General features: G+C 42.0%; 1 protein-coding gene across 1 annotated transcript; it reads right to left on the reverse strand.

The window, feature by feature from the left end:
- Window positions 1-116: 116 nt before the first annotated feature.
- On the reverse strand, window positions 117-24,262 carry LOC123356966 (myotubularin-related protein 6; the record flags this gene model as incomplete). The annotated part of the gene is made up of 9 exons (XM_045000222.1): window positions 24,135-24,262; window positions 17,648-17,764; window positions 15,396-15,558; window positions 13,184-13,341; window positions 12,314-12,442; window positions 9,551-9,685; window positions 7,402-7,534; window positions 4,676-4,785; window positions 117-242 (listed from the first exon to the last, which is right to left on the reverse strand). Coding segments are annotated over exons 1-9 (1,095 nt in total), but the record flags the coding sequence as incomplete, so codon positions are not given.
- Between the last annotated feature and the right edge of the window lie 420 nt (window positions 24,263-24,682).

Genomic DNA, 24,682 nt, shown 5'->3' on the forward strand with positions numbered 1-24,682 from the left:
TGGTTTTGTTTTTTTACAAAAGGCATTCATTTATGCTGTTATACTGCATGCTTAGGACTCTTAGATTTAGCATGTGAGAACAAAAAGAACCATCAGTTATATGAGTAGATGCTTACCATGAAGCCTTTGATTGTTCTATAATGCGAATCCAACAAGAGAGATCCAAGGGAACAAACTTGGGAAGTCCTGTCCCAGCCATCAGAGCAATGAACTAGCACAGTTGCATTTTCAACTGCTATTGCCTGTAAAGTGGAAAACAAAGTCTAGTAATGTGTGTTCCACAAAGAGCTAAGTTCATAGTATAACCCATATTTAATGGCAGCACTTGAAACTCATCTGGCAATACACAAAGAAATTATTGTATGTGTGAAAATGTGCTGCAATCAGTTAAAACTGGGATCTCCCCTTTGCAATGCTATAATGCTCCCCATAAAGATCATAAGATCCAGTTTCCTGCTTGCCCACTGAAGGGGCAAGAACTACTAAGGTGGCTTGTCATTTTATTTTCCACCTTCCACCACTTCCAAGAAGTTAAAGTACCCAGAAGCATCTACAGTCTCCACAGACTGCTAGGAAAAAGCCTGACTACACATCCCAGAAATCCAAAGCAAGTAAGGACTACTTGGCCTTTTTTTTTTTTTTTTTTTAAACCTCAGTCTGCTCCACCCCTCAAGAATATGGAAGCATGTGGAGCAAGTAGCTTGGACTCAGGGATTGACTACACTACAAGTTATGTCAGTATAACTTATGTCGCTCAGGGGTATGAATAAGCCATCCCCCCCCCCATTACATTGGTGATGTAAGTTACACCAATATAATTGCCAGCGTGGACAATACTATGTCAATGGGAAACCTTCTCCTGCTGCCATAACTACCACGTCTCGCAGAGGCGGTTTTATTATGCCAACAGGAGAGCTCTCTCTCATTGGCATAGAATGTCTTCACCAAAGGCGCTACAGCTGCACCACTGTAAAACTTCTAGTGTAGCCTAGCCCTCAGTCAAATAGGAATTTACGCCTCATTCATCTAATCATTTGCAGGTCACATTTAAGAGATGTGCCAGCATTCTAACCTCTAAATCGCCTCAGGCACTACTTCAGCTACTAAAAAGTTTTGGGGCAAGAATTAGTGCTTCACAAAATACAATGTATTTTCTACTTTTTATGAGCCTCATGTACACCTTTACCCCGATATAACGCTGTCCTCGGGAGCCAAAAAAATCTTACCGCGTTATAGGTGAAACCGCATTATACCGAACTTGCTTTGATCCGCCAGAGTGCGCAGCCCCACCCCCCTGGAGCACTGCTTTACCGCGTTATATCCAAATTCATGTTATATTGCAGGGGTAGGCAACCTATGGCACGTGTGCCGAAGGTGGCACGCAAACTGATTTTCAGTGGCACTCACACTGCCCGGGTCCTAGCCACTGGTCTGGGGGACTCTGCATTTTAATTTAATTTTAAATGAAGCTTCTTAAACATTTTAAAAACCTTATTTACTTTACATACAACAATAGTTTAGTTATATATTATAGACTTATAGAAACAGCCCTTCTAAAAACATTAAAATTATTACTGGCACGTGAAACCTTAAATTAGAGTGAATGAATGAACACTCGGCAGACCACTTCTGAAAGGTTGCCGACCTCTGTTATACTGGGTCGCGTTATATCGGGGTAGAGGTGTATATGTGATTGTGCCAGATTCGCATGCACTGAGACATGTTTTTCCACAGAGCTCTATCAGCAGTATCCCACAGTATAAATATATGTTTTCAAAATGCCCAAAAAAGTACACACACAGTGAATTCATTCATAGATGAAGTCGTGCATGTTAGATTTAGCAGATAAGAGACAAAACACCATACCGTAAAGAGTGCCTCAAGGTGACAAAGGTTGCAAAGCGTAAACACCTCAGAAAAGCACCAGGGACATTAAGAGCCCCAACACACTGACATCCCTACTTACAGGTTGATAGCCCTCTTAAAATGTGACCTGCAAATATTTAGAGCGGCGTACACACAGATTTGTTCTAACAAACAAGGGCACTCAGCATACAACCACTTCAACCTACCCTTTCCCTGCCCACTAATTCAGGTCCCCTGAAGTCACAATCAATCAGCTATCTACTCCAGTGTCACCCGAACACAAGTTGTTCTGTGACAAAGTTATCACAGAACATCATTTGTAGCAGCCTATGAATGAGTCAGGGTTTAAATCAGGGTGGATAAAAATCAATTTAAAAAAAAATATCGGATTTTTTTTTATTTAAATTGATTTTTTTGATAAAATGCTTTTTGAGGAAAACACCTATCTAAAGATATTATAATGTTTCTTAATTAAAACTATGAGACAATACATTCATGTAATGTTTGAGAAAAGTTTTGTAAATTAGTTCCAATAGTTCATGGATTAAGGGCCCAATTTTATGGGGTTCCAGGGGCTTCTGTATAGATTATTTAGGTTAATCTTTCTATCTACCCAATGGGACTCAGTGCTCAGTCTAGAAGATACCACTAGAGATGCTTAGTTTTGTAGTTCTCAAACTGTGGCTTTGTGTCTCCAGAGATAACATGCTTGTTAACAGCAAAAATGTTTTTAAATAAATAATATATAGAGGTGAGAAATAAGACGTCAACCCTATTGTCCCTCTGCAAATCTGTGTACACCGAGTCAATTCCTTACCTCTCTCTAAAAGTGCAAAGTTTCAAAAAGTTCAATGAATAGAAGATTGTTGGGGGCAGCATAGATCTGGACAAGGAGAAGTCTGGAGATAAATGTGAGAAGGGAGGGACAGGCAGTAGAAACAAAAGTGAAACTGTTTGAGCAGCATATTCCAGAAGTCTTGAGGTCTTTCTGAGTGTAGCTTTCATTGATTTGAGATCTACCATACCATTCTCTCACTAGAAGGAAAAACCTATAATGGCAGCAGGCCGTAAAAGAGACCCAGTGTGGGAATATTTTAATGAAGTTCCTCTACCTGTGGGTAAGAAAGGCATGCGTGCAAAATGCGAACAGTGCAACAAAGAAATGCAAGGCCTGGTTGCCCGAATGAAATAACATCATGAGAAGTGTTCCTTCTCAGGAGGAAGCTGCATTGAAGATGATGAAAGGAACATGTCTGAACATGCGGGATCTTCAGGTTGGTAAACTTTTTTATTTCATGCTTCTTTCTTAAGGACTGCCTGTCTTCCTTCTGGACTATTCCTGAATTCTCATTTTGAGCAAAAAATATGAACTAATTCATTCCAAACTGAGAAATCATTTGGGACCCAAAAAAGCAGGAAAGCTTGTTGTTGATTTCCCCCCCCCCCCCCCAGATTATGGACAGAAAAATGAAGGTGAAGACGGAGTTAGCTGCAGAAGCCTATATCAAGTTTCTCATGTTGACCTAGCTGACACACACGATTTTTTTTTCAAAATATTTCATTTAACTATTTTAGTTAAAAACAATTTTAGCAAAAACAAAGATTTTAAAAAGCTTGAATGTTTAACTAAATTCAAAAATTCATATGCTTGCTTTGTTAAATTATGATGTTTGCTGTTGAAGAAAAAAATCCAGAATACATAACATTGTTGTTTTAGTTAAATAAAACAATTTAAATGTCTGTCTGGTGATGTTCTCCTCCTAATACAGCATGGCAAGAAAATCCGCCAAATACTAATGATTAACCTGTTGAATTGGAGATATTTATGAAGTAATTGGGAGGTGAACTATCTGCTTCAATTACCTTTGGTAAATGAAATAACCAAACAATCATTCGCTTTCTGATATAGCTATAAAACTAATCTGAAAAGTTTTCAAAATAAATCACTTTAAAAATGTATAGTGTGTACCTACTAAAAATGAAACCTATCTCTGTTTTATGAAGAAAACGTATTAAGGTTATAACAACCAACAAGAACGCACTTTTATGTAGAAATCCACGATTAAATTAAGTCTTCCTGACTAGTGATTTAAATCATGATTTAAATCAAATTGATTTAAATCAAATCCACCCTGATTTTAATTATTATATGATGTGGATTTGCAGAGATTTTATATCTCAAGAGATAAAACAAAAATAGCTGTTTTAAAACTGCAAACCACACCATGTAATAAAAAAAAGTTGCTTACCCTATCCCTATAGGTCAGCGCCAGTGCAGTTCTTTGATATCTGTGTATCAGAGTATGTTGGGGGGGACTCTGAGTAGGAACTGGCTGATTTGATTCTGAAAAGACTTGAACTAAAAGGAAAGAAAGAAGTAAAGTTAGAGTTGTGGGACTGGTCCCCTGCTCACCCCTGCTATGTGGAACACTCAGAACATTTAGCTTCCTCCATCCACATATTCATATATTTACAGGTCAGGTGATCTCTAAACTACGGCTACATAGCACAAAACTTGGGTAACCTAACATCCTTTCTTCACACTGGTAGGTGGGCAGCCTTCAGAGAAACCTAAAATATTAGGAGGCACATCAGTTCTCTCTAAATATACAGAAACATGTTCTGTTTGCATGCTGATGTACTTGGTGTGTATGTTATTTCTAACATAATTAAGATTCATAATGAAGCAAAACATCAACCACTGAGATTATAGCAGCAGCCGCCATCCCCAGTTTACACCTGACAGAATGGTTCGGCCTGTCACCAATCACCATCCCTCCCCCAGAGAAAAAAAGAGCATATGAATTACTTTGGCTAAGAAGATAGCAGCATCCAATACAGCTTTGATATGACGCAGCCAGCCAGAGTTCTCCAAACCAGACAAGAAACTGTTGACAGACAAAGCTTTTGTACCACTGACTGAAATAGAAAGAAAAAAGGTGTTAGAACTTTCTATGGAGCTGTAGCTCTCTAGGTGGAGAAAAATAAAATCAATTACAGGATAGGCTGATATTCCTCCAGGTTTAAAAATCTATTTGAATTATTCTCCTCTTTTGGCAAAAGTGTCAGATTCCTAATGTTTCAGAAATGCAAACACGAGTAATAAAACCCTTCAGCTAATATAGATCTTGCAGGTATCTGATCACGAGTTACAGAAGTGAAGAGATACAGCAACTCCTCACTTAACGTTGTAGTTATGTTCCTGAAAAATGCGACTAAGTGAAATGATGTTAAGCGAATCCAATTTCCCCATAAGAATGAATGTAAATGGGGGGGTTAGGTTCCTGGGAAAGCTTTTTTTGCCATACAGTATAGTACAGTACTATAGTTGGGAGGTGCCCCAGTCTTACCCCACACAGGCACAGCCCACTGGCACTGGCACTGGAGACAATGAGGCAGACAAGGAGGCTGAAGGTGCTGTAGGCTAGGAAAAGCAGCAGCAGCTTCCCCTACTCTGCAAGCACCAGGGTGGGGGCTCAACCCTCGGCCCACCCATGCCTCCTGTTCCCCCAAACCCCCACCCTTAACCCACCTCTTCTTCCCCCCCTTTACTCCGCACATCACATCCTCGCTCCTCCCCCTCCTTCCCCTGCCTCCTGCCCATGGCAATCAGCTGGCTTGCAGCGTTCAGGAGGGAGTGGGGAGGAGTGAGGACATGGTGTGCAGGCTCCCCCTCCCTCCCCTGCCTCCTGAACACTGCAAGCCAGCTGATAGCTGCAGGCAGGAGGCAGGGGGGAGGAGTGAGGACGTGGTGCACAGTCTCCCCCCTCCCTCCCGCCCATGGCAATCACCTGGTTTGTGGCGTTTGGGTGGGGGGGGGGGGTAGCGGGAGCCTGCGCACTGAGTCCTCGCTCCTCCCCGCTGAACGCCTCAAGCCAGCTGGCTGCTGCGGGCAGGAGGAGGAAGGGGAAGGCGCGGATCCGCGGGGTCTGCCGGTGGGCGGGAGGGGCGTAGGGGAGCTGATGGGGGGCTGCCAGCTGTGGACAAAGCATTATAGCGAAACACTGCACAACTTTAAACAGAGCATGTTCTGTAATTGAGCAGGGACGTAAGATTGAAACAACGTTAAGTGGGGAGTTACTGTACTAAGTCATCAGTGTGGTCAAAATGTAACGACAACATTCAAGGAAATGGGATTAGTGGTGCCCAGTTGGAAGAGCTACCTAACTTAACAGAAGAAGGATAGCACAAGATAAACATGCCACAATCCCAACAGCCTATCAAAAATATTTACCTGGGGAGTAAATCACATAAGCAGACAATGTTTACAGTTTTGAACAGTTATAAATGATTACTCCAGTAAATCACTTTCTTTAAATAATAAAGTAAATGTAGTGCTTGTATACGCAATGAACTGACAACCCTGGACAGCGAGGCCCTCTGTGTATCTGCAGAACAGATGTGCTGCCGCTACCTTACTGTAAGTTCCTCCATATTGCCTCACTAATGTACCTCAGATGCGATACTGGTGGCAGTGGGGGAGGGAAATTAATAGGAGAGGGTAGTTCACCCTCAATCATTCTAATTTCTCCCGCCTTCTGAGAGTATCAACATGGATGCTTCATTGCTGTTGAATATGAAGGGCTATTTATTTTTTGTGATGTGGACAATTGTCAGTCCACAAGAAACAGGACTTAGGACATCAAGTAATCATAAGATAATAGCTTTTTGCCTGTAATTCACTTTGAATCACACACATTACTCTGACTGCCAAGCAACCAGTCTGGCTTGAACCAGGTCAAGTAAATCAAAATAGTTTTGCACTATTGATCCTAGCTGATTGAGAGGTCTGGGCATCAAAAAAGATCAGGGCTTTGGAGTGGAGCATGGAGCTGGAGCACGGAGCAGCTCCAGACCAGTGGAGCTGCAGGTTTTTGCCTGGAGCTGGAGTGGAGCCGGAGCACAGCTCAAAGCCCTGAAAAAGATGAAACAGCTACCCATTTAGCTGCCACAAGATCACATGACCATGTGAGTTAAGGGAATTTTTAGTAGAGCGAGTGAAGATGTAGTAGTTAGTGCAAAGTCAATCCTTTTAGAACTGGCCTCTGATTTCTGAGAGTGAAAGTAAGTGCAGGTACATTTTATAGCACTCAGATGTCAGAGTATTTTATCTGTGAGTGCAATCAAGCATTTCAACATTTAAGTCCTATTGAAAAATGAAGGGTAATACACGCATGTTATAAACCCCAATGGTTTTTTCCTGTAAACTATCTGACATGCTAACAGAATTTGCCCACTTCCACCCAAGACACATTACATGTTAAACTATTTTCCTTGAGATAAATGACTGACAATTCATAAGAGCTCATTGCCCAGGAATTGTGATTAACACTAGCACCTGCCCCTCGGAAGTCCGTAACAGACACTAAATTCACTGGTGTCAATAAGAAAGTTTGGAAGTTCCTTGGTGTTTTACATAGACTAACATTAAAAGACCAATGACTTGAGAAGGTCACTTATCTTATTTTTAATCATATTCTGTTACACCAGAGTTAGAACCAAACAAAAAAAACAAAAAAAAAAACACAACCATACCTTCTAAAAGTTTCTGTAGGCTGGATCTCATTACATGAATGTTTTCAATTCCAACAAACTGGAATCTAATGTTAGCATAGTTATCTTCATTTTCATAGCCTTTACCTGCTGCTCTGTTTGCCATTGCATTAAGCTTAGTGAAAGAAAATACAAATATTTAAAATCAAGAGTTAAAAAGTAAATTGTAAAATCAAAATATAGATTAAGTAACCAAACATCTTCAGCAGGACACTCAGTTACAAAACAAAACTAACACACACATACCATAAACATCCTTATGGATATCAGATTTGTGGCAGACTAATCTGAAAGGATTACTCTGACATGAGAACACCACAACATGTGGGGGGGATTTGATACATAGAAGACTATGAAAAGTAAAAACAATCAGATATTGAGAGCTGACAAATCTGAATACTATATCCTAATTCTCCTTTTCCCAAATCATAACTGCTTATTTGAAAGATACCACACAGTAATTAACCTAAAAGAAAAAGTTAGTACTATGAAGTGTTAGGATACCTGAAGAGTGTAATTTGAAGGGAAAAAAAAGATCAGTGTATCCTAAGTTACATGATATCTACAAAATTATGAGGTACCAAAAACAGATCCAGCTGGGCTGGTTCCATTTCACTCAACAAGCCAGCACTTTTTTCTGGCGGCTCCCTCTTGTGCTCCAGAATCTAATATTTTACAGTTAAAATTTAATCTTAGATAAAATAAATTTAAAAATAAGAATGAGTGGAATCAACAAATATATCTGCCAAAGTCTGCAACTACGGCTCCAATAAGTATCAGCTGCACCATTCTTCTCAGTGCAGTGCTAATGCTGAACTTTAATAGCTGATCAGATATGAACAATTTACTATTTTATTGCTGACCAAAACATGTAAAAAAAAAAAAAGAGAGGAGATCTACAGTCTACTTTAAGTGACATCTCATTTTGATATCACATATGGATGGAACTTGGTTATAAGTAGAGTTTAAGAAATAATCACCATTTGATATGCCCACCCCTCAATCTGATCAGTGACCAAAGTCGTAAAGATGTAGTAATGAAATTGCTTTTTAAAATGGGATATCTAAACAAATTCTAGGGCTTGAACACTGTCCTGCAGATGCTCTCGAGGTTTTACAATTTCTGTTTCCTAATTTCTCCATGCTCCATTAAGGCATGCTCACTATAATTCTACCAGTGTGCGCTTGTTTTGTTTTGTTTTTTTAAAAACAGCCCTCCAGCTCTGCATCCAATGCTATAATAAAGTTCAGATCAATGTAACACATTTAATCCCAGCTAGAGAGTTAAAAAGTTTTAAAACTCAGAGTCTAAAGAAATGGGAGCCCAAATTTGACTGCTAAATCTGTTTATGCACCTAAATAAGTGGCCTAGTTTTCACAAGCATTGAACACCCAACAGCTTTCATTGACTTCAACGGGAGCTACTGGGTGCTCAGGACCTTTTAAAATAACATTTATTGCTTGAATATGGAGTCTTGCATGTAGGCACCCATTTTTAAAAAACTTCACCCAAGTTCCTAGGTGAAATGTGTGTTTCATTTTGGTTAGCTACCTGAAGAAGAGAAGTTACCAAAACTCATCTCACGTAGAACATGAACATCATATGAAACAGTAATACTTTTGGTCATTGACCTGGGACAATTCTGAATCTAGAGCAGGGGTTCTCAACCTCTCTCTCTTTATGAAGCCCACCCAATAAAAACTCCATGGCCCACCTGTGCCACAACTATTTTTCTGCATATCTAGCAGATTAAAAGCTAGTGTCGGCATTAGGGGGTAGCAAGCAGGGCAATTGCCCGGGCACAATGCCCCACGAAGCTAAGATGCTCAGGCTTTGGCTTCCGCCCCGCATGGCAGGGCTTGGGCTTTCTGCCCTGGAACCCAGCAACTCTAATGCCAGCCCTACTCTCTGGTTTATTTTGCCGGAACCCCTGAAACCTGCTCTCAGATCCTCTAGGGACCTCGGACCCCTGGTTTAGAACCGATGCTGTAGAGATTAAACAGCATGATACAGTACACTCCCAGCACCTGACCCACAGAGTGCCCTCAGTAGCACTTCCGTATGTATAAAGTGATTAAGTAAAGGAATTTAAGCTGAACCCTAAGCTGCAGCCCTGATAAAGGTACATACCTTAGGTCGAGTGTCCATGACATACATATAGTGATGAGCAGGGTTGGCTATACTGATCGCATGCAGCATATTTTCATCCTCCAGACACCTGGCACTGAAACCTGAGAGAGGCTGACTGCATCTGCAAATGGCAGCCTAGTACAGAAAACAAAGAATCAGATAGCAACAGTATATTAAGTAACACCTCTAAAAGAATGCTTCAGACATATGTATTCTATAGAGCTGAAACACAATAAATTATTTTATTCTGCAGACTATGAAGTGAAAGATAAGCTGAAGAACTAAAGCAAAGATGCTCTAACTTTTTAAATCAAAGTACACTTTTATAATAGACCTTACATTTAAGTCCCTGACTGCTGTTCATGGACTTTAAAGATCATGTGGCACTTTGATAGTGTAAAGGTTTACCAAATTTTGGAAATATGCCCAAAGATCTTAGACATCTCAGTTTACTTCCTAAAAAAAATTAAGTTTATAATACACAGCCTTTTTTTTTTTTTTTTTTTTTTTTTTTTTTTACAGTAAATGCCTGTCTCATGTCTCTACACTCTCAGGATGTTTTCTACTGAATCATCATCTCCCTAAATACAAGATGAATCTACATTTATAATGAAGACAGTCATTTTGTGCTCTTCTACACATCCTTTAGACTATGTCTACACTACGAAATTAGGTCGATTTTATAGAAATCAATTTTTAGAAATCGATGTTATACAGTTGATTGCGTATGTCCACACTAAGCGCATTAAGTCGGCAGAGTGCGTCCTCACTACCATTGCTAGTATCGACTTACAGAGTGGTGCACTGTGGGTAGTTATCCCACAGTTCCCGCAGACTCCGACGATCACTGGAATACTGGGTTGACCTCCCAATGCCTGATGGGGCCAAAACATTGTCGCAGGTGGTTTTGGGTACATGTCCCCTCCCTCCGTGAAAGCAACGGCAGACAGTCGTTTCGTGCCAGACACCAGGGCGATTAGAAGAGCACAGCAAAGGGCGCTACACACCAGAGAGGCTTTGAAAACCAGGCTTCGGTGTGACAGTTGTGTCTGTTTCTCCTTGATACAAACCCACCCCCTTTGTTGATTTTAATTCCCTGTAAGCCAGTCACCCTCCCCCCTTCAAAATAAAGTAACTTTTGTTTTGAAATCATGCATTCTTTCTTTATTAATCAAAAAAAAAATAGAGAGAGAGAACAGACTAGGTAGCCCGGGTGGGGTGGGGGGAGGAGGGAAGGACAAGGCCACATTGCTTATTGGAGCCACATTAAAAATCACACCGTTTGAATGACAGCCTTCTGTTGCTTGGGTCATCCTCTGGAGTCGAGTGGCTGGGTGCCTGGAGCCTCCCCCACTGCGTTCTTGGGTGTCTGGGTGAGGAGGCTATGGAACATGGGGAGGAGGGTAGGCGGTTATACAGTGGATGCAGCGGGGGTCTGTGCTCTTGTTGGCTTTCCTGCTGCTCCAACAGATGCTTCATCATGTCCGTTTGCTCCCCATTAGCCTCTGCATCACGTCCTGCCTCCGCTCTTCGCGCTCACTTAATTCTTTCCTGGCCTCTGCCACTGAATGCCTCCATGCATTAAGCTGTGTCCTATCAGTGCGGGAGGACTGCATGAGCTTGGAAAACATGTCATCGTGAGTGCGTTTTTTTCCGCCTTCTAATCTGCGATAACCTCAGGGACGGAGATGATAGGGGAAGCGTAGAAACATTCTACGGTCTACAATTCTGGGGGGGACTTCATGGTCACCTGTGCTGCTGAGTTCGCCACTGACCAAACAGGAAATGAAATTCAAAACTTCCTGGGGCTTTTCCCATGTATCTGGCTAGTGCCTCGGAGTTCAAAGTGCTGTCCAGAGCGGTCACAATGGAGCATTCTGGGATAGCTACCAGAGGCCAATACCATCGATTTGCATTCACACTACCCCAAATTCAACCCAGCAAAGTCAATTTTAGCACTACTCCCCTCATCGGGGAGGAGTACAGAAGTTGATTTTAAGAGCCCTTTAGGTTGACGGAACGGGGTTGGTTGTATGGACGCATTCATTTTTAAATCGACCTAACGTGGCTAAATTCGACCTAACCCCGTAATGTAGACCAGGCCTTAATCTCCAGCCTGGCCAATATAAAAACTGTAGTTCTCTCCTTGACAGCAGTGTTCTCTGAGGGGTGTAACGCACAGTCCCTGACAGGTAACACTCACAAATAAATCAACTCCGTGGATACAACTGGCAGTTGCGTATGTGTAGCTTTACAATACTGGCCCTTCAGAAACTGCTGAACTCACAGGAGCAGTTGATATAACTGCTATTCCCTCAGATATATATCAGGATTGAGATGGACTGCTGCTGCTCCATACAAACAACCCTCCTCTATGGAGTCCCACAGGGCTTGATTTTCTCTCTTCCCGCTCTCCTTCTCTCTTTAACAAATTATTTCCACAGTTCATAGCATTTTGGAACAAAAGGATTTTATTCTTGACATTCCAAGAAGTACAAAAACACAGAGGATTTGATCATCAGCTGATCTTAAAGGCACTATTTTTAGAAGTTTTAAGAGATTCAATTGACTAGTGAAGAATTTTACAGTTGGCTAAGCAAGACCTAGGCATCTCATTAGCCATCAGCAGTGTCAGAGATTAAGGAACTAGGATTGATCTATGAACTTAGAGAGGTAAGTATAATAACCTATCTTTCCTGGACCAGTGGCATCTGTTGAGAAATAGTTTTAGCCCACTTGCCCTGAAAGGAAATCAGACTGTACCTCTTTATCTCTGTGATAATACGATAACACTGGGAATCTTCCTTTGCTTCTAAATTTGGAGCTACCAACGATTACGGGCTTGCTTGCAGTTCTAGGAACATAAAGTTCTCTGGGATAGGAGTCACAAATCTGCAGGACAAAATAAATGTACAACCTAAGTGTTTCATTTACAGACTATATCAAATCTGGTGCAAGATTTCTAACAGTGGACTGCTGTCCTTGCATGAATCTGACAGCTTTGTGGATAAGAAGGTGGTTATAGCCGGGCTAGATGACACAGAGGTAAAAACACTTGCACCTGACATACAGAAATATGCTCCCAATCCTTCCTAATGTACACACACCAGAAGTGATACATGGATTAAAGGATATGAAAGAATGATGAAATGAAAATCATACGCTGTGGAAGGGGACTGAGACACCAGTGTACAGTCTATCAAAATGAGACCACAGAGAATAATTCCGCACTAGTAGTACAGGAAGATCACACCCCTTGCACCTATCCCCAACTTCACTAATGCAAGGGTAGGCTTCTCCCTCACTGAAAGAGTTGTTCTGCTGCTCCTTTATAACAGGATTTCCATGGCTTAACCTCAAAATAGGACTGTCATTGAGGGAAAATAAGAAAGAAACCATGCTATCAAAGACTATCCCAACACCAAAAAACCGAATGGGGAGGGAGAGTCTCACAAGTAGGCTCTCCCATCTTCTGCATCCTTTCACTTTAGGCAGCAAACTCATGACTCAAAGGGTATGTGGTTTGCAAGGCATTGCAGATATTGTGTTGGACTGGAATCCGAGGTTCTAAAATCAAACAGGCATAAAAATAAACGTTTCCTCCACTGCAACAGATTCTCTATTATCCTTTACCTCATAATTACGATTAGCATCGGACAACTGCCAGTTAGAGTTTGGCACTCCCATCCGCTTGTATTCTTCTGCGAGGTCAATGAGCTGCCACCCTTGCAGCCGCTTAGACTCATTTTGTTTTGGATTGTAAGAGAAGGCATACAGTTCATCGTAGCTTGCTAAAGGAAAAAAGAAAATAAGGTATTATGCATGGAGTCAGATCCCAGAGTCTTTTTTGTCAGAAAAAGGGCAGGAATAGTTTAATTCATCATCTGATTATCTTTGTAGTTCTGTAACTGGGCAAGATATTTTATAAAATATTCACGGTGGGTAAACTTTTAAAAAATGCCTACGTCACTTAGGCTAAGGGACTTTGGTACTTTTGAAATATTTTACTCAGTATGTAACTTCCGCGCCAAAGAGTTTACAATCTGAAGTCACACAGGTACCATACAGTTAACTGACAAATAAAGATGAATGGCCACCAGCACAGGTAAGTTTGGTGGAATGTAGGTTTCAGTATTTTCTGCAGAATAGGGTGGTTCCTAGCCATACATCAACTGGGACATTTTCAAGGTTTAAGGGGTGAGAAAAGCTGCTGGATTCAAATCTTGCTTAGTCTGTTAAAGTTTAGACTTTAGACTGCAATTTTATTTTTATTTCCTATGTAACCTACTTTGACCTCTATGCCTAGCACTTATAATAACTAAAGAAAGATAGATTTTAAATTAATAAACTTATTTTAATGTTTTATCCTTACCAGTGGGTTTGTCTAAAGTGCTTGGGGAATCTATTCAGATTACAAAGGCTGGTGCAAATCTATTGTCCTTTGACAAAGTGACAAACTAATCAATGAGCTTGCACTGTTCAAGAGAAGGTCTTCAGCAGTGTAAGACAGTACATTTCTAGGGTACAAGGCTTGGGGGCTGGAGGAATTGGTTGGAGTCTCCCACTGTATAATCCATGAATGGCTTAGAGAGCATTCATGCAACTCAGCTGGGCGTGTCTCTCCACTAGTTGATAGCTGAGTGATCACAGCACTTGGAAGGGTTTGCTGCGTGTCAGGGTATGGCTACACTTGCGGTTTGCAGCGCTGGTAGTTTGCAGCGCTGGTCATCCAGCTGTGCAGGGCCAGCGCTGGTGTGTGGCCACACTCACAGCTACCAGCGCTGGTGTGTGGCCACATTTGCAGTATTTGCAGCGCTGTTGGGAGTGATGCATTATGGGCAGCTATCCCAGCATTCAAGTGGCCGCAACGTGCTTTTCAAAAGAGGGGGGTGGAGTGGGGTCTAGTGTGACAGGGAGCGGGGGGAAAGAGAGAGGGGATTTTTGGAGCCAACACTGTGTGTTTAGCTTTCTGCATTGAAAAATCAGAACATGTTTCTGACCACTTAGTCTTAACTCTTAATTGCAAACAGCCTGCAGCCAACACGACTCCCCGCTGTTTCACTCCCTCCCTGCTTGCAATCTCATTTGATTGTTTACAGCCAGGTACAGATGATCACAGCAAACAGGAGCTCTGTTTGTTTTTTAGATAAGCAACGGAGCTCCTATCGGAGCTCGTTCATAACAAAACAAAGAGAGGCTGCATAACAAAACAAAGAGAGTAATTTATAAAAGCATTCTGGGATACATCCTTATACCCTGGAGGCCAATCACAGCGCTGGTGTGTGGCCACACTTGATGACCAGCGCTGCAGCACCAGCGCTGGAATCCTTATTCCCCATGCTGAGTGAGGTGTACGGCCAGCGCTGCAGCCAGGGAGTTGCAGCGCTGGAAGTGCCCTGCAGGTGTGGCCACTTACTAATTGCAGCGCTGGTGGAGGCTTTCCAGCGCTGCAACTCACCAGTGTAGCCATACCCTCACTGGCATAACACTGGGAGAGACAGCCCAAGCTGAAAAGTTGAAGGGGACTCAGTGGTCCCACAGTCTAGGTTGTACCCCAAGGTATGTGACAGCCAGCAATGACTTTTATAAATGCAGTTTCACAATCACTTAAGATCTCACTCTCTCCCATACCCGTACGTCAGCACACTCGAAGCTACACGCAGACTAACAGTTACCAAAACTATGCACAGCAGATCAAATGGCTTTCTGTGTTTATGCTGCTCAATTTCAGAGACTTTACAGAAGACTCACATTTAATAACAGAAACAGCACAAAGCCCAGAGTTGTTTTGCAGAATGGTGGCACAAACATACACTGCAAGGTCTTGTGCACTTGAAAGTCATACCTGGTTTTGACAGTTGCAGCAAAGAGTTGTAAATGTCATGACAATCCCTTTCTCTGGGAACAATAAAGTGAACTACCCTGAAGTTCTTGCACTGGATCACAAGAGGGCAACCTGAAGTAGTCAAGGCAAGTTTCTCCACTGCAGCGATATGATGATGTAGTATCTATGGCACACAAGAATTCATAATTCAAGTCTTACTGTAAGATGTTAATTAATAGCACTTTAAAATATACTTTTGAAAAGAGACACAAAGTATATTGTTAAACATAACTGAACAAGCTAGTCAAAAATCCTTATACAGTAGGTTTAATTTGTTAAAGAAATCTCTGACACTGGCATTTTGGTCAACCTATCCTAACCATTTATTTGAAATTATGCTCCTTCTCTTCTGCTAAACTTCAGAGGATTACCAGTATGTCACAAACTTCACGCGAATATCTTTCTTCACACATAGTGCAAAGGTAAATATTCAAAAAGGCAGGTCAATCACTTTCTATAAAGCTCCATTGCCTGAAAAGCTGCATCCATTTAGGTGTTGGGAAGATATGCGGTTGGTTGCTTTCCATGTCTGGGAGTGCTCTTAAGTGCAAAGCATCAAAAATAGCAACCAAACAAAACAGATAAAAATACAGAAAAGGTTATTTTAGTTAACCTCTTAACTAGACTTAGTTGAACATTTTTCATCAAGATGATTTTCTCGAAAAAAAAGTGTCTTTTTTGCAAAAGTGAAATTAAATTTTGAAAAAAAATAAATCCATTTTCTGTCCTGAAAATCAAAAGAGTTCCTCAGCTCCCTGTCTAGGCGGCTTTTGTCAATTTCGCTTTCCTTCTGTAGGCTGTGAAATTGACACAAAATTTTCCAGGGGGCTGCTCATGTTGAACACCTTAGCTTTCGGCCTCTCCAACACTAGAGCTGATGGTAGCGAGGGAGAGACAGGAAGCTGAGCACCTTGCTCTTTGACAGCAGCCCTGAGAGGCTATTATCAATTTCATTTTCTGCCAGATCCTTCCACGCCAGCAGCTGAGAAGGCTAAAATGTTTTGGTTCTCCAGAAACGGAATTTTTCTTGAAACCCCTTTTTGTGAAAAAAAAAAAAATATATAGCTTTTCGCCCCAGGTCAGAAGGAAAACATGGAATCTTTTGCAGGAAGGGATTTCCATTATCAGCCAGCTTTAATCTTAACACAACTCAGTTTTACTATCCTCAAACTTTAGTTTTAAGCAGCTGAACCACTACTTGACATGCAGAAGATGGACTTTCTAATGAAGAATGTGAAGGTTACCTTACATTTATGCCTATAACTGTAGTTTATGTTAGTGCTCTTTACTTTTGACATCAATTCCTAGAATCAGCCTCTCTGTACCCACACAGGTGTGAGCTAGGAGGCAGCATAATCTGTTCATGGGGAGCAGGATGAAAAGAGAGATGAGGAAGATCTACTATGAATTATTCTACAGCTACTCATCTGTATGGTCTAGATGTTATACTCAGACTCCAAAGTCAGTTCCATACAACTTCTCCCACACCAAACCACCACCTCAACCACAATACATGTCTTTTGAGGGAAGAAAGAATTAACATAGGAATTTTACTAAGTTTTTTACATAGACATGTAAACACAACAGATCAAATATGGAAAAATGCATGTGTGATTTAACAGTTGTTTTCCTATGCAGGAAAGCCACAGATGCAGTCTGCTTCATCTGAGACACTGAAAGGAGCATATTCTTCAGTCCTCTTACTACCAGTTGTTTTCTCCTCTTAAGACTCCAATAAAATATCCTTCCATCTGATAGCACAGAAAGTCAAAGAGGTAGAGATCTAAACAAAGTCACCACATACAAATGAAAAACTAATTGGCATGACCATCTTTGAATAGATAAGAAATAGAAATTAGCTGCATAATGACTTGATTTTCAGCACCCACAGCTCCCACCTTTGAAAATCAGGCAGCTATTTAAGTGCTTAAATAATATGGATTTACTTTAGACTCCCATGTGTTAAAATATTAGCTATAATGACAAGATGCAGCACTTAAGCCTGGTCACTGGCACAGTAAGAGTATAGATTGTGGATCTATTGCTTATTGTTTGTATTCATCATGAAGCAGGGAAAAATATTTGAGAAACTATATCCAGTTAATTATTTATCTTTAATTAGACATGCACAAGAAGAAGAAAAAAAGGAAAAGAAAACATTTGGAGAAGCTATGCATTTTCAGGCTACAAGGTAATGCATTTCATATCCTTACCCAAGTCTCCTTCTGGCTAGAGTCTATAAATAACAGATGAGTTGCTGTAAGGTACAAAGTTCCCATTAACGATTTGTTGCTGGTGCTGAAACGGTCTATTAATTTCACCTGCTCTACCTGCAGGAAGGAAACAAAAACTAATTTTACAGGAAGTAAAAAATGACTGAACATTGGGGGGGAAAAACCTTCCCTGACAGTGAGATCTATCAGCCTGTGGAATAATCTTGAAAGTGGTGGAAGCTCAAATACGTTGCACATTTAAAACTACACCGGACAAATACTAGGAAGCAAGCAATAGCAAACAAATCTGATTTGCCAGGAAGACTAACTAGATAACCTAGGTAATCCCATTCAAGACAATGCACAATAAATACACAAGGCTAGGATCATAAGTAGATTCAGTTCTTATCTGTAAAAGTTAAAGTTTGTCAAATAAAGAGTCACTTTCTGTTCTGCTATGTATTAGGGATTATTTTCCATTGGTGTTGATCGGTGCATTTAAGAACCATTTTGAAAGCAAGAGGTATAATGTGCTAAAGTAGAAAACATGTAGCATCCAAGTCTATCTGAAGTATAGCAGCAAATCCTCAAACAACAGTAAGCATATTATCCTGTTATGTAGAAGTCTCAAGTATTGAATTAACATCTTTTTTTTTTCTTCCAAGGTTTTCAGTATCCCTGTCAGAGCCCATGGACCAACCTGTCCTGACTTCATTTTCACTCCCACTTTGCACTATTCCCACCCTCCAAAACCTAGGTCACGGTGTGATGACTTGCTCTCTGGTAGTGAACTGGAAACTCCCAGTAAAATGGAAACAAGGGCTACTATCAGCAAAAAGACATTCTCCTAAAATGGCAGAGGAGTTGTTTTTAGAATAGAGAGCCCTTGCAGGGAGAGATCTCTCATGCTGGCACCCAGCCAGGGGTTTTAGATAGCCCACAATTTAGCTGGCGTGAACAAAGCCCTTTAAAAACTCCACACAGTTTGTTTTACAAGAAACAAACGTCACATGATCCTATATGTAAAACACCACAACACAAAAGGACTACAGTAAAAGGCTGGTCTGTGCAGTAGTCATCATTTCTTGGCAGGACTGTCTCATTAGTGCCAAGTTAGAGCTGTGTTACTAGGGGCCCAATGCTGCTCCCATTAAAGTCAGTGGCACAATTCCCAATCACTTCTATGGCAGCAGGATCAGCACCCAGGAGAGGTGGCTGTGACAACATAGATAAAGCCTTGGATCAGCAAAGCAGGCATCTGCATTTCCTAGATATTACCTCGATAATGCAGGCACAGATAACTGTATCTAGATGACCCCAAATGATACAGATTTGATTATTAAGCCACTAAAGCAATTTTTAAAAAAGTCAAGTGCAGTGGGAAGGATAGGTTGTGTGTACACTGTTCTACTGAACCATTAACAGTGTGCCACACCTCAAGGGGAAAAAATAAAACGAGTTATAGTTTTTCTCAGATTTATAAAGAAAGGGATTTTTAAAAAGGATAGAAAATAAAAGATGGCCTGCATTTACAATATAGATAACATAACAAATGTAAGATTATACAGCAAAGAAAACGTCAAAATATTGCTTCCAAACTAATGCCCCCAGACAAAAAATAACATTGTCTCTAAGAATTGTAGAGTGCTTTCAATAGCAAGATGGAAACCAGTCACCCCAACAATATATGAAATCTGTTTACAGTGACCAGAGTCACAGGAGAGGACTGAGTAATTGATTGGGACTGGTAGTGATGATCAAAGACTGCATAACAAAGGACATGTCTGAATGTTCTCTAGTAAGATGGCTAGTATATCACAGAAGAAAAATACAACAATTTTAAGTCTTTCCTTGCAAGTGTTTAAAAAGCGATTAAACTCTGAGTAATAACTAAAAATGGTATTCGGTCATTCCAGGTTTACTGTCTTGCCATGACTCCATATCAAATTTGCTCAGGTTATGAACAGATTTCCTGCCCCCAAAACCCTTAATACCATGCCTGCAAACTCATCCTGAGATCCAATAGCCAAGTTGTACTCCTTCTGAGAAAAGTATTACTAGTAAAAGACCCTACAGTGGAATGGACTCAGAAGTACTGATGATTTTTGAAGCAGAAATTAATCCCATAGCTGTATTGTTCTCCAATAGTAAATAAGATAAAAAGTAATACAATTGAATTCCTTCACTAAAAGAAGATTTGAATTGGAATACACATAAGAAACAGATCTGTGGTGCCATTTTTACACAGTCTCTTTTCTGAGCATAACCATACTATTTCTTTAGTCTAACCAAAAAAAAAAAAGATTGACAAACTGTCACTCCTGTACAATGTAAGTATCTAAGTACATTACAAAAGCTTGGCCAGACACTTGTAGAGTTCATTTCAGATTTGTTTAAAAAAGTAAAGAGCACCATAACTGGAAAGTCCACCTGAACACAGTTATGTGTGTGGCTTTATAGATTACAGCGTCAATGATAAGAAGACTGGATGCATGTGTCAACAGTTCTCATTGGTAGAATACTGGGCCTAACAGTCACTGCTCTTTAAATACACCTGTGTTATAGCGGGTCGTGTTATATCGAGGTCAAGGTGTATTCTGCGACTGTGTGGTTAGGCTCTAGTGCACCACTGGTAAGGCTCCACTGAGCACTAAGGTGGCACTACCAGGGGAACTGAGGCAGAAGCACAGGGACTGGGCTCTCCTAACCCCACTTCACATAGAATCCATCTCACTCAAACTGCCCTTTATCTTTATTTTGCATGTTTAGTTTGAAGAGGAACAATGGATAAAATTTTGAAATGTAAGTAAGGATTTAGGAGCTTAAATCCCATTTTCAAATGCAATTTAAGCACTTCAAAGCATAAATCTCATTGAAAGAGAATGGGATTTACGTTCCCAAGTCAATTAAGTGCTTTAGAAAATTTTACTCAGTATGTAGTTCCAAAGAGAATTTACAATTACAAACTCAATCCACAATAAAATAGCCTTATTATTGAGACCAGAAAGGAATGGGAAGGAACTTCATGATTACCTCTTCGGGTTAATGTTCTCACTGCCAGCCCATTGGTCTAGATCGGTGTGTCATTGCATTGTTGCCACTAGACCCCCCTATATGTTTTGCCTTCAAGCCAGGATTCCATTTGCAGCATTCATAGTTTGTTTAGCCATTTGCTATACCATCCACATGGAAAAACAAAATCTCCAAAGAGCAGTCAGATTAAAAAAGTAAATATGCCTCCCATAACAGTCAGAACAAAGTCCAGCCTGAACTATTATGCAGAAGGGATTTGCAAGATATTTATATTTTAATTGCCCCACTTCCCATGATAGATCTGCTTACATTTATTATCAACTGGTATATGCCTGCCTGCCTTCCTCCACTCCCACGCACACTATATCCTCCAAAGTTTATTTGAAAAAAAATCCAAACAAAGCAAGCACATTAGTGGACATGTTTCATAATTGAACAGAGTCCTTTCATAACCAACCTTGGTCATTCCTGACAATTAAATCCCACATTTTAATGTGAATTGTTTCTAGCAGGAATTATTCAAAAATTATATTAGTCTCTGACAGAGCACCCTCAAAAAATTCAGGACATACCATTTAAATTTCCTTTTTAAAAAAAGTACATTTTTCTCTCTTCATCTGATTATATATACACATAAAGGATTTTTTTTTTTTTTTACAAGAGAGACACTAAGGCCCAATTCCTGCAATGAACTCTGCACAGTCAAATCGTGTGCCCATCCTGAGCCTCATTGATTCCTATGGGATTGGGCCTACACCGAGCTAGGTAGAGGTTTGGTGCCAAAATAACTACTTGGAAATCGGTGAACCTAGCTAACCCAGTTTCCTGTCAAATGTAAAGTTAAAAGTAAAACATATCTATATTCTGGATCGCTACTTTCATTTACAGGAGTTAAAATTTGCTGTAGTAAAAACAAAATTCTCAAACATTACTTAAAACATTATGTTTCTTTCAGTCTATTCACTTGTCTTTAGTATGTTAAGTTTTGTGTAGCATAAGAAGTCTTAATTTATGTAGCTTTGTTGGCAAGCAGCTGACTGATCAAACCCTCCCCAGCATAATGAGTTTTATATTGATGCATAAAGAAAATTAAAAACCGATAATCTGCTCCCTTAATTAAATATTGGCTATAACTACAGTACTTTAAAACTGGAAGGTAACATTATCCCCTTCCTCCATGTCTATAAATCTTTATGGTCAGACTGCCTGATCATTAAATGAATAGCCTGTGAGGTGATGGCTTCTGGGGAACTGCAGATAATGCAGTCTTCAGCAGCCTTTGCAGACAGCAGCCTCCAGCAAGAAGAGAGGGAGTGCTGAACTGCAACTCATTCTGCATATCAAAAAACACCAGACACCACAGAAACACAGACATCAAGTAGTTTCAACTAGGAACATTTTTGCTTCTGCCGTTTGCTTCTTTATAACATATAAACAAAACTTTCAGGCCCTCTTTATATTAAATTCCCCTTACTACTTTTCTTTACCATAAGAAAAATATCAGGAAAGGTCTACTCTGGTCTAAGTGGTTTTTCTGGAGAGGTCTCAGAGAATGCATTCTTTTAGCTCTCACACTAACTGAAGGGGGCAAGGGTGATGAATCTTTAACAAAGGCATTCTTTCTCCAAAGTATGACCTACCTAAGTTAGAAAACAGATGCACACAAGTTTTAAAAAGTTACTAAAAATCCTCTCACTCACCCTTCACTCTCTTGATTCGTGATATCACTAGAGTAGTTTTGCAATCATCATCTACACTAGTGACATTTTCTAAATATTTCCCATCATAACAACAATTAATTTCAATTTGTGCTTACAATGTTAGAAATACTAGAGTAGACTAGCAGTCAGCACTTCACTCTCATTGACTTTGCTCAGAACAGATCTAATTGACATGGTATTAAAGATGCTGGCAATCTGTCTACACTAGAGCCATGACCCAGCATGGGAAGTCCCTTATGCCTGTGCAGGGCTCTACTGAAGTCAACTGGGCTCTGCACTAGCACATGGATGGCCATGCATGAATCAGCTTGGGCGATGACTGTTTATGGTTCCCAGTAGAGCTAGAACACAACTGATAGGGCCTGTAAAGAACTAAAAGTTGGTTCAAATCCATTTTTTCCCCCTTTGCAGGTCATCTATAAAGAGGAACCATCAATTTAAAAATCACATTTGTGTATGAATTTTCCCTACTAGTCATATAAAAATAAATCATAAAACCAGAACAGGGAAGAGAGTTTCCATTTTTCTGCCTGTTTACTTTGTATACAAGATGTTGTCAGATGCACAACCACTTGCACCATTTCCTGTGCATGACTTTTGTTTGAGTCTTTCACCCAGCAAAAGGAAAACATTAAAAAAAAAGATTTGATTGTAAAACCACAGGAACTTACAGAGAAACACACTCCAGGGGAACTATTGGCAACTATTTTTAACTCCCTTTGAACATAATTATATTTCCAGCTGACATGTCCCTTTAATGGTGTATGCACTGAATATTTTCCTTTGGTGGGGTTATATCCTGCTCTGGCTGGGGAAGCCAGGAGATGACTTGATCTGGAAAGTCTTCTCCATCCCTACCTTCTGTGATCCGTGAAGCACAGGAGGAAAAATGCATCCTGTGACCGCTCCCATGGCGGAAACCATGTCAGCGCAGAGTGGGGAGAACACAGGCCGGAGGGGGAGGTGGCTTTGCAGAGAGGCTTTCACCACTCCCTGATTTGTTTGTATTTCACAAACCTGCTGCACCAAACCGGCCGCAACTCCAAAGAGTGACCGGAGGGGGTGTGGGGGTGCCCCGCAGGGGAGGATCCTGCCAGCAGGGAGCGGCCGCGGCCCCCCCACCCCCGTCTGTACCCAAAGTCCCTCACAGCTCTGCCAGAGCAGCGGAGACTCACCCGCCACCCTCCCAGCAGCATCTCCCCAAAGGTCCCCTCCCGTATCGCGCCGCCTCGCCTCCCCCACAATACTACCCCCACCCACCCCCATGGCCCCCCAACGCCATCCCGCACCCAGCTCCCTACTACCTGCAGCCCCCCGCACCCTCCATGCCCGCCGCTTCGCGCAGTGGCCCAACCACCCCTATGGCCCCCCAGCGCCTCCCATAGCCCCCAGCCCCCCACAGTGACCCCCGCACCCTCCATGGCCCAACCACCCCTGTGGTCCCCCAACGCCCCCCCAGTGACCCCCGCACCCTCCATGCCCCCCGCTTCCCCCGTGACCCAGCCACCCCTGTGGCCCCCCAGCGCCTCCCATAGCCCCCCCAGTGACCTCCCACACCCTCCATGCCCCCCGCTTCCCCCGTGACCCAGCCACCCCTGTGGCCCCCCAGCGCCTCCCATAGCCCCCCCCAGTGACCCCCGCACCCTCCATGCCCCCCGCTTCCCGCAGCGACCCAGCCACCCCTGTGGCCCCCCAGTGAGCCCCGCAGCGCGGGGAGGGGGGGCGGCGGGTACCTTGGTGGTGCGGATGTGCTCCATGGTAGCTCACAGCCGCCACCGCCCCGCTACGCCCAGCGTCTCCCGGCCAGAGCCGCCGTCACCTGGAGACATTTCCGGTAAAGGGAGGGGGGAGTCGGCCAGGGAGCGGCCCAGAACTGCCTGGGAAGAGCCCGCGCAGCGCCCCCTGCCGGCTGGGGGACTCATCCGGCTCTGACAGGGCCCCCCGCTGCTGGCGGGAGGCTGGACGTGACGGGTGCTGAACTCGCCCCTGCGTTAAAGGCCGCAGGCCCGTGAGCCAGCCCCCAGCCCTGCCCAGCAGCATCTCGGTCACCACACAAAACTGCCACCCCGCCTTTGCCCAGCTAACACTAAGGGGGAGATTAGCCCCTGTGCAGGGCAAGGCCTAGCAGGCACCAGTTAACCCCACTTCAGACTGGGGATTCTCCCCCAAACCTCAAATAAACCTGACCCCCCACTCCCCATGTTATCCACCCTAGGTAAAATAACCCAGCCCTCAGGGGCTGACACCTTGGAGGCCTTAGCCACCCCAACCCACCACCTCC

The sequence above is a fragment of the Mauremys mutica genome, unplaced genomic scaffold (assembly GCF_020497125.1).
Source record: "Mauremys mutica isolate MM-2020 ecotype Southern unplaced genomic scaffold, ASM2049712v1 000102F_np12_subseq_7507455:7611277_obj, whole genome shotgun sequence".
Classification (NCBI taxonomy): domain Eukaryota; kingdom Metazoa; phylum Chordata; order Testudines; family Geoemydidae; genus Mauremys; species Mauremys mutica.